This window comes from Phocoena phocoena, chromosome 4 (assembly GCF_963924675.1).
Source record: "Phocoena phocoena chromosome 4, mPhoPho1.1, whole genome shotgun sequence".
In the NCBI taxonomy this organism is placed as follows: domain Eukaryota; kingdom Metazoa; phylum Chordata; class Mammalia; order Artiodactyla; family Phocoenidae; genus Phocoena; species Phocoena phocoena.
This window is the reverse complement of record NC_089222.1, coordinates 100,392,756-100,403,356: the sequence shown is the minus strand read 5'-3', so window position 1 is coordinate 100,403,356 and position 10,601 is coordinate 100,392,756. Positions and strand designations below refer to the sequence as shown.

General features: G+C 39.3%; 1 protein-coding gene across 1 annotated transcript in view; it reads right to left on the bottom strand.

Annotated features, from left to right (window-relative positions):
- Window positions 1-5,338: 5,338 nt before the first annotated feature.
- GABRR3 (gamma-aminobutyric acid type A receptor subunit rho3) overlaps window positions 5,339-10,601 on the bottom strand; it is a 40,141-nt gene continuing 34,878 nt past the window's right edge. Inside the window, exons 8-9 of the mRNA XM_065875885.1 lie at window positions 10,344-10,519; window positions 5,339-5,641 (exon numbers count right to left, since the gene is read on the bottom strand). Of these exons, the coding sequence (XP_065731957.1) occupies window positions 5,339-5,641; window positions 10,344-10,519 (479 nt within the window). The remainder of the gene's footprint in view (window positions 5,642-10,343; window positions 10,520-10,601) is intronic.

The window sequence follows — 10,601 nt, the reverse complement described above, 5'->3', positions numbered from 1 at the left end:
CTTTGGAGAAATGTCTATTTAGGTCTTCTGCCCATTTTTGGATTGGATTGTTCGTTTTTTTGATGTTGAGCTGCATGAGTTGCTTGTATATTTTGGACATAAATCCTTTGCCAGTTGCTTCGTTTGCAAATATTTTCTCCCATTCTGAGGGGTGTCTTTTCGTCTTGTTTATGGTTTCCTTTGCTGTGCAAAAGCTTTTAAGTTTCATTAGGTCCCATTGGTTGTGTTTCCATTTCTCTAGGAGATGGGTCAAAGAGGATATTGCTGTGATTTATGTCATAAAGTGTTCTTCCTATGTTTTCCTCTAAGAGTTTGATAGTTTCTGGCCTTACATTTAGCTGTTTAATCCATTTTGAGTTTATTTTTGTGTATGGTGTTACGGAGTGTTCTAATTTCATTCTTTTACATGTAGCTCTCCAGTTTTCCCAGCACCACTTATTGAAGAGGCTGTATTTTCTCCATTGCACATTCTTGCCTCCTTTATCAAAGATAAGGTGACCATATGTGTGCGGGTTTATCTCTGGGCTTTCTATCCTGTTCAATTGATCTATATTTCTGCTTTTGTGCCAGTACCATACTGTCTTGATTACTGTAGCTTTGTAGTATAGTCTGTGGTCCGGGAGCTGATTCCTCCAGCTCCTTTTTTCTTTCTCAAGATTGCTTTGGCTATTCTGGGTCTTTTGTGTTTCCATACAAATTGTGAAATTTTTTGTTCTAGTTCTGTGAAAAATGCCATTGGTAATTTGATAGGGATTGCATTGAATCTGTAGATTGCTTTGGGTAGTAGAATCATTTTCACAATGTTGATTCTTCCAATCCAAGATTCTTCCAATCTCTCCATCTGTTTATATCATCTTTAATTTCTTTCATCAGTGTCTTATAGTTTTCTACATACAGGTCTTTTTTCTCCTTAAGTAGATTTATTCCTAGGTATTTTATTCTTTTCGTTGCACTGGTAAATGGGAGTGTTTCCTTAATTTCTCTTTCAGATTTTTCATCATTAGTGTATAGGAATGCAAGAGATTTCTGTGCATTAATTTTGTATCCTACGACTTTACCAAATTCATTGATTAGCTCTAGTAGTTTTCTGGAAACATCTTTAGGATTCTCTATGTATAGTATCATGTCATCTGCAAACAGTGACAGTTTTACTTCTTCTCTTCCAATTTGGCTTCCTTTTATTTCTTTTTCTTCTCTGATTGTGGTGGCTTCAACTTCCAAAACTATGTTGAATAATAGTGGTGAGAGTGGACACCCTTGTCTTGTTCCTGATTTTAGAAGAAATGGTTCCAGTTTTTCACCATGAAGAACGATGTTGGCTGTGTGTTTGTCATATATGGCCTTTATTATGTTGAGGTAAGTTCCCTCTATGATTACTTTCTGGAGGGTTTTTATCATAAATGGTGTTGAATTTTGTCGAAAGCATTTTCTGCATTTATTGAGAGGATCAAATGGTTTTTATCCTTCAGTTTGTTAATATGTTGTATCACATTGATTGATTTGTGTATATTGAGAATCCTTGCATTCCTGGGATAAACCCCACTTGATCATGGTATATGATCCTTTTAATGTGCTGTTGGATTCTGTTTGCTAGTATTTTGTAGAGGACTTTTGCATCTATGTTCATCAGTGATATTGGTTTGTAGTTTTCTTTTTTTGTGACATCTTTGTCTGGTTTTGGTATCAGGGTGATGGTGGCCTCATAGAATGAGTTTGGGAGTGTTCCTCCCTCTGCTATATTTTGGAAGAGTTTGAGAAGGTTAGGTGTTAGCTCTTCTCTAAATGTTTGATAGAATTCGCCTGTGAAGCCATCTGGTCCTGGGCTTTTGTTTGTTGGAAGATTTTTATTCTTTTTTTTTTTTTGGCGGTACACGGGCCTCCCACTGCTGCGGCCTCTCCCGTTGCGGAGCACAGGCTCCAGATGCGCAGGCTCTGCGTCCACGGCTCATGAGCCCAGCCACTCCACAACATGTGGGATCCTCCTGGACCGGGGCACGAACCCACGTCCCATGCATCGGCAGGCAGACCCTCAACCACTGCACCACCAGGGAAGCCCTGTTGGAAGACTTTTAATCACAGTTTCAATTTCAGTGCTTGTGATTAGTTGTTCTATTTTCTATTTCTTCCTGGTTCAGTCTCGGAAGTTTATGCTTTTCTAAGAATTTGTCCAATTTTTCCAGGTTGTCCATTTTATTGGCATAGAGTTGCTTGCAGTAGTCCCTCATGTTTCTTTGTATTTCTGCAGGATCAGTTGTTGCTTCTCCTTTTTAATTTCTAATTCTTTGATTTGAGTCTTCTGCTTTTTTTCTAGATGAGTCTGGCTAGTGGTTTATCAATTTTGTTTATCTTCTCAAAGAAACAGCTTTTAGTTTTATTGATCTTTGCTATCATTTCCTTTGTTTCTTTTTCGTTTATTTCTGATCTGATCTTTATGATTTCTTTCTTTTTGCTAACTTTGGGGGTTTTTTTGTTCTTCTTTCTCTAATTGCTTTAGATGTAAGGTTAGATTGTTTATTAGAGATTTTTATTGTTTCTTTAGATAGGATTGTATTCCTATAAACTTCCCTCTTAGAAACGCTTTTGCTGCATCCAATAGGTTTTGGGTCGTCGTGTCTTCATTGTCATTTGTTTCTAGGTATCTTTTGATTTCCTCTTTGATTTCTTCAGTGATCTCTTGGTTATTTAGTAGCGTATCATTTAGCCTCCATGTGTTTGTATTTTTCACAGATTTTTTTCCTGTAATTGATATCTAGTCTCAGCGTTGTAGTTGGGAAAGATACTGGATATGATTTCAATTTTCTTAAATTTACCGTGGCTTAAGTTGTGACCCAGGATATGATCTATCCTGGAGAATGTTCAATGAGCACTTGAGAAGAAAGTGTATTCTGTTGTTTTTGGATGGAATATCCTATAAATATCAATTAAGTCAATCTTTTTAATGTATCGTTTAAAGCTTGTGTTTCCTTATTTATTTTCATTTTGGATGATCTGTGCATTGGTGAAAGTGGGGTGTTAAAGTCCCTTAGTATTATTGTGTTACTGTCGATTTCTCCTTTTATGGCTGTTAGCATTTGCCTTATGTATTGAGGTGCTCCTATGCTGGATGCATAAATATTTACAATTGTTATATCTTCTTCTTGGATTGATCCCTTGATCATTATGTAGTATCCTTCTTTGTCTCTTATAACAGTCTTTATTTTACAGTCTATTTCGTCCATATGAGAATTGCTACTCCAGCTTTCTTTTGATTTGCATTTACATGGAATATCTTTTTCCATCCCCTCACTTTCAGTCTCTATGTGTCCCTAGGTCTGAAGTGGTTCTCTTGTAGACAGTATATATACGGGTTTTGTTTTTGTATTCATTCAGCCAGTCTGTGTCTTTTGGTTAGAGCATTTAATCCATTTACATTTAAGGTAATTATCGATATATATGTTCCTATTACCATTTTCTTAATTGTTTTGTGTTTGTTTTTGTAGGTCTTTTCCTTCTCTTGTGTTTCCTGCCTAGAGAAGTTCCTTTAGCATTTGTTGTTAAGCTGGTTTGGTGGTGCCGAGTTCTCTTAACTTTTGCTTGTCTGTAAAGGTTTTAATTTTCCTTCAAATCAGAATGAGATCCTTGCTGGGTAGAGTAATCTTTTTTGTAGGTTTTTCCCTTTCATCACTTTAAATATTTCCTGCCACTCCCTTCTGGCTTGTAGAGTTTCTGCTGAAAGATCAGTTGTTAACTTTATGGGGATTCCCTTGTATATTATTTGTCGCTTTTCCCTTGCTGCTTTTAATATTTTTTCTTTATGTTTAATTTTTGATAATTTGATTAATATGTGTCTTGGTGTGTTTCTCCTTGGATTTATCCTATATGGGACTCTCTGCATTTCCTGGACTCGATCCACTATTTCCTTTCCCATGTTAGGGGAGTTTTCAACTAAAATCTCTTCAAATATTTTCTCAGACCATTTCTTTTTCTCTTCGTCTTCTGGGACCCCTATGTTTCGAATGTTGGTGTGATTAATGTTGTCCCAGAGGTCCCTGAGACTGTCCTCAATTCTTTTCATTCTTTTTTCTTTATTCTGCTCTGCAGTAGTTATTTCCACTATTTTATCTTCCAGGTCACTTATCTGTTCTTCTGCCTCAGTTATTCTGTTTTTGATTCCTTCTAGAGAATTTTAAATTGCATTTATTATGTTGTTCATTATTGTTTGTTTGCTCTTTATTTCTTCTAGGTCTTTTTAAATACTTTCTTGTATTTTCTCCATTCTATTTCCAAGATTTGGGATCATCTTTACTATCATTACTTTGACTTCTTTTTCAGATAGACTGCCTGTTTCCTCTTCATTTGTTTGGTCTGGTGGGTTTTTACCTTTCTTCTTTATCTGCTGCATATTTCTCTGTCTTCCCATTTTGCTTACTTTCTGTGTTTGGGGTCTCCTTTTCACAGGGTGCAGTTTCATAGTTTCCATTGTTTTTGGTGTCTGCCTCCAGTGGGTAAAGTTGGTTCAGGGGCTTGTGTAGGCTTCCTGGTGGAGGGGACTGGTGCCTGTGTTCTGGTGGGTGGGGCTGGATCTTGTCTTTCTGATGGGCAGGGCTGCATCAAGTGCTGTGGTTTGGGGTGTCTGTGAACTTAGTATGATTTTAGGCAGCCTCTCTGCTAATGGGTGGCATTGTGTTCCTGTCTTGCTAGTTGTTTGGCATGGGCCATCCAACACTGGAGCTTGCTGGCCGTTGGGTGGAGCTGGGTCTTAGCGTTGAGACGGAGATCTCTGGGAGAGCTCCCGCCGGTTGATATTACATGGGGCCAGGAGGTCTCTGGTGGTCCAATGTCCTGAACTCGGCTCTCCCACCTCAGAGGCTCAGGCCTGATACCAGGCCGGAGCACCAGGACCCTGTCAGCCACACGGCTTCTGAAATGTAGTCACGTTCTCCATTTAATTTGCAACTCCCTGTAGAAAAATGATTAGCCAACAATAAAGACTGCAGCCGGGCAGCGCTCTCTGTCTCTGTCTGTCTCTCTGACTCGCTTTCTCTCTCTCTGTATACGGTCTAGATGTCTCAGTAACCCCTTACTATCACAAGGCTGTGTCCTTAAGGCAGCTTCTGGCATGGGGGAGGCAAGCAGAATGTCGACTCTCATTGATGGAGCCAAATTCTCCTAAGACCTTAAACTCTTTCCTAGATGTGAATCAGTTAACTTTCAAATCTTCTTTGGGCCAAGAGAAGTGACTGGCTGACTCCAGTGTAATCTAGTACCATCCAATTTATAGTTAAGAGTTGGTAGTTTTTATTGTTGTTTTTAACATAATCTGACTCCAAAACAAATTTTATCAACTGGGCTTTCCTCTTCACACATAAATACTCCAGTAAAACAAATTAAATGTAATGTACACAATGGGAAATAAAATCCTTGAATAGGTGTCAATGACATGGTTGTTCTCCAAAATGATTCTACCAACCTGCCCTCCGAGCAATTTTCTTCTCTTTATCGGAGGTGAATCTGTGCTGAGGTTGCCTGTGCATCTTTCTTGCATGGAGTCCTCTTCTGAGTGTAGAGAAAAGGATGTCTGGTCCGTGTCAGTTGTACTGTCATGGTAACAACCATCGAAGGCCATGGCTTGAGCTGCATCAATACTGTACATTCCAGAAATCTGACAAAAAGACTTTTGTTATGGTTTTAGGAGTTGGAATTACAGTAAAACTCTAAACAATCAGATTTTTAAAATAGTTTCAATAAATACTAAGAATGTTTGCTTATTTTAAAGAATAGAATTCTGGTTTTGCTTCTGGTGTCTGATGAAAAGTCATTTTCATAATAAATGGAAAATATCATCTTAGACATCCATTTTTAATAGGGATTTAGAGAGAGAGAGATTTGAGCATTATACAAGTAAATGTATCACAACTATAATTGTCAATGTTTTCTAATTTAGTCCAGGCCTGACAGACTGTTACACTCAATGTTTTTTTCCACAAAAGGGAACATTGTTTCAAGTTTTCCTCTTTGTTTCTGAGTAGTATGAATCGTTTGCCCTAAGTTTGTGTGTTGAAATTGAATATGATTTATCAGAAGAGCAATATAAGCAATTGGACTTATTTTTCAATGTATTTTTCCTCTTTAGAGAAAACACACCAGTATGCCTAATCAGTGTGGGGTTTTTGTCCCAAAACAGAACAATATCATCTGGTGATCCATTTTTGCTTGAATTTGGGGTGGAGATAGGGAATGATTTTAGCTGCTCCTTTAAAATGCAAATTGACCAAGCCTTCCCACTTTTGCTGAAAAGTACCTTTAAATGATACTAACATAGCTCAATTAAACAACTTGAAATTGGTGTATTTTTTTGAAGGAGTGAGTTATCAATGCTTTCCGGCTCCATTGCTTGACTGAATCTAAACCACTGTTTTTCTTTAAGGTTTTACTCTGTGGGAGATAGTGGTTCTCCCTGATACAGAGCTGTGTCTAGGAAGCAGCTGTTACTAATTGCTTTCTGAGAAAACAAAATTTCTTTTTTATCTCTAGGGAAACTAAAAAATGAACAAATATGGACAGGCTACTACTGGATGAAAGTATTCATAATTCAAATTGGAGGCTGCAGAGTAAATTCTGCCAAAATGTGTATTTGGTTCAATACTGACTCAAAAACCTAATATTTTACTGAATTCAAGAGACATAAGGACTATTTTGTGCAGTCAGTAAACTAACCAGGGACCCATACTCGAATTATGTTTTCCCTTTTTGTTTTAGTTGTAGAAACTTCTCATAGTAAAATGAAAATGGGTAAAATAAACATGAAACGACATTGAGACTGAATTACTAACCAATAGCCAATAATAACACTTATATCCAACTCTGGATCTGAGGATAGAATAACTATATACTGTCTCCTTGGTTTTCTTTCTCCATTATGATAATTTAGATCTATAAAATTGGTTAAACCTTGCAGTGCACAATTTACCAGTAGGCTGCTAATGTCCACAAGTTTGTAAGTTGGTTGTTCCAGTAGAAACAACTGGTCTTTAATTTTTCACTCCAGCTTACAAATAAGCACAAAGCCAAGGCATATTATATCTAAAGTACAGATGTGATGGTTTTAGGCTAAGCTCTAAGTCCTAGAATTAGGAAAACATTTGGATGAAGAATAAGAAAGAAAATAGCTTCCTTTTTCCTTTCTGGGCAATGGTCAATGCTAGGGACAAATTTTCCATGGACCTTACTGTTCTCCCATCTCTTGGTATCTGGGGGTGGTTGGGACAGGTGTGTGATGGTGGTGATCGTGGTGTTGGAAGGAAATGAGCTTTGCTTAACTTCATGATTTCATAGGGAGGAACTCCATAGCCTAACATTCCTGGTCTTTCTCATCATCCCTCAATCACTCTACCCTAGGGGTTTGGAAGAAGGAACTGGCATGTGTGGTTTTAGTCCTTTTGGAGTCACTTTAGGATCTGCATTGGTGTCCAGGTTTGTTTTCTGAAATGAGGTAAAGGAGACTGTCCTCACAGGGAAATCCTGAATTGTCTAGCTTCGCCAGTGACCAAGAGAGTAAGTACACTGAATACAGCAATGAAATATTAGTAGGACCCCCTGCTCACAGATCTAAGGCAATTTCTCTAAACTGCTTTACCAATAACAAAGGTAACATTATCACATCCATCTGTCTGGCTCCTACATCTCTCTCTCTCTCTCAGACTGGTTTCCCAACTCACATACAGAGGGGAGAGGTATCATTGATTAGCCCTCAATCCTACAGACATATCTTTTTTCCCTGCATCTCACCAGAGCATCCCACCCCTTTAAAGATCTCTCATCTCAAACAGCGTGTTCCCACTATCCCTTTCAAAACTGCTACTCCTTCAGAGAATATGCTCTGGGCACTAATCACAATAAGAACATAACATTTGTGTAGCATTATATGGTATGCAAAAATGTTAAATGCATTTATTATATCATTTGATCTTCACAACAGCTCTGTGAGGTAATAGGGAAGAAATTCCACCATTTTGCAAATGCAGAATGAGGTTTAGGAGATAGCCTGGCACACGGAGCTAGGATATTAGGTTTGGCATCACTTCTGACTCCAAATCTGTGCTCTTTCATTTGTACCACAAACATATGAAGGGCAAGTAGGACATTTCTTTGAGATAATTGCACCTTTGAAGGAGAATGCATAGAATGGTGGTTTCCAGAGGTTGGGAGGAGGGGGAAATGGGAAGTTGTTTAATGGGTACAGAGTTTCAATTTTGCAAGGTGAACACTTTCTGGAGATTGGTTGTATGGCAATGTGTATACTCTTAATACTATGAAACTGTACACTTAAAAACAATTAAGGGCTTCCCTGGTGGCACAGTGGTTGAGAGTCCGCCTGCCGATACAGGGGACACGGGTTCGTGCCCCGGTCAGGGAAGATCCCACATGCCGCGGAGCGGCTGGGCCCGTGAGCCATGGCCACTGAGCCTGTGCGTCCAGAGCCTGTGCTCCGCAACGGGAGAGGCCACAACAGTGAGAGGCCCGCATACCGAAAACAAAAAAAGAAAACAAAAACAATTAAGATGGCAAGTTCTATGTTATGTATATTTTACTACAATTGAAAATAAAAAATAATTTTTAAAGTGAACAATGCTTATTAATTCAAAAGAATATCTTCTGGGGTACACAGAAGACTGTGAACAACCCGATCAAGTGAAAAGAACATGCAGGTAGTGTGAGCACATGTGCTTTGTGGTGGGGTGGGTGGAGGTGGGGAGTCAGAGGACTAGCTAGAGGTGGCCGAAATTACTACAGTGCCTCTGTCGTGGGTTCACCACTCCCCACATGAAAACAAAACAAAACAAAATAAAACAAGAACAAAATTCTTCTCCTCATCACACATTTATCTCTTTCACTTCACAGCTTATCTAATCATGGCTCTTCACAGTGTGGCTATGGATTGGCAGCAGCCAGGGCTTAGAAATGCAGACCCTCAGCTCCCACCCCAGACCTACTGAACGAAAATCTTAACAAATCCCAGGTGATGCGTACATGCCGATTGCTGCATACTCGTCTAAAAGCTCCTGATTTTCTCACGCCTGCATAGCGGTCACTGTGGGTATGTATGTGACAGAGACTCATACTTCCATGCTGTCAACAAAAGAAACTAAAGCATCTGCAATGAAGCAAAATCAGTTTCTGTTACAGCTTTGACTCAAAGGATATGAAATAAAAGACTGAAGTAGCATTACAGGAGATCTGAGCTGCGACTGCAGCTCTGTTGGTTGTGGATCTTTTGGCAAATCACCAGAGATAATCATCTCCGCAAGGCCTACATCATGGAGTTGATATGAGGGCTCAGTTCCAGAAGAGGATATACAAATACTCTGGAAAGTATGAAATACCCTCACTAGAAATATAAAAAAATATTAAATAATGTTTTGGGTGTGTATAGTCATTGTAAGAATTTCTTAAACTGGTGTGAATATATCACATTAAAATTGCACATATATATATACACACACACATATATATAGCAAACAAATTGATTTGATCAGTTAGGTTTCTGAAGTAAAACATCATGTGTCAGTTCTCGTAATAACAGGAAGTTGGTGCCCCACCCCTTTGTGAAATGAAGCAGGGAGAGAGCAATCTATCCAGATTGATAATGTCCCAAGGAACAGGTGATAACATTCAGGCCCAGAAGGTACCTTATTCCCAGTACACTGTGAAGAGAAGAACCTTCCCTCGTGCTCTACCACTCTCCCGAGTGACTAGAAAAGAAAAATAAATCCTAGCTCTTGGTGGAGATCGATCATTGATTGGTTGAGAGCACAGCCTTTGGAGTCAGGGTGCTCCAGAAACAAATCCTGATTCCTCTTAAGCTGTGTGACCTTGGTCAAGTTACTCCCCCATCTGCTCCTATTTCACCTCCGTAAAATGAAGGTGATAAAGTACCAACCTCTTGGAGTTACTCTGAGAATTAAAAGACATAATATGTTGGATGGTTAGCACAATGCCAATATATAAGAAACACTCATTAAATGTTAGCTATTATTATTATCATCATCATCATCTACTTGAAAGGATGTGATTTGTACATCAACCCCTTCTTTTCAAGGGTTAGAGTCAGTGGAGGGGAGCATACTGAGAGAAATTCCTCACACAGAAAATCTCTCGGCAAAGGTGAATGAGGATGCTGAGGAAACCAACCAGCACAGAGCAGAAGAATAAAGTTCAATATCAAATTGTCATCACCCCATAAACTTGCATCTTGCCAAGGCACATGGACTTCACACAAGGGTTGCAATGCTGTCAGGAGAGGGCATAGATGAGGGTAGTCTTCACATTCCGGAAAGGATACAACAGTCAAAAGAAGGCAGTACCTTCCCTGTCTTCACTGTGGTGAGGTAGTTCACGGTTGCGTACTCAAGGACTGACAGGAAGACAAAGAGGGAGCTAACCCATAGGTACACGTCCACGGCCTTGACGTAGGACACCTGGGGCGTGGAGGCGCACACCCCAGAGAGGATCGTGGACATGGTCAACACCATGGTGATTCCTGCCATTTGAGAACAGTGATGAGTTCGGTGACATAACCATTCAGCTCCAGGTGGTGGCGCTGGATGACACCAGGGGATACA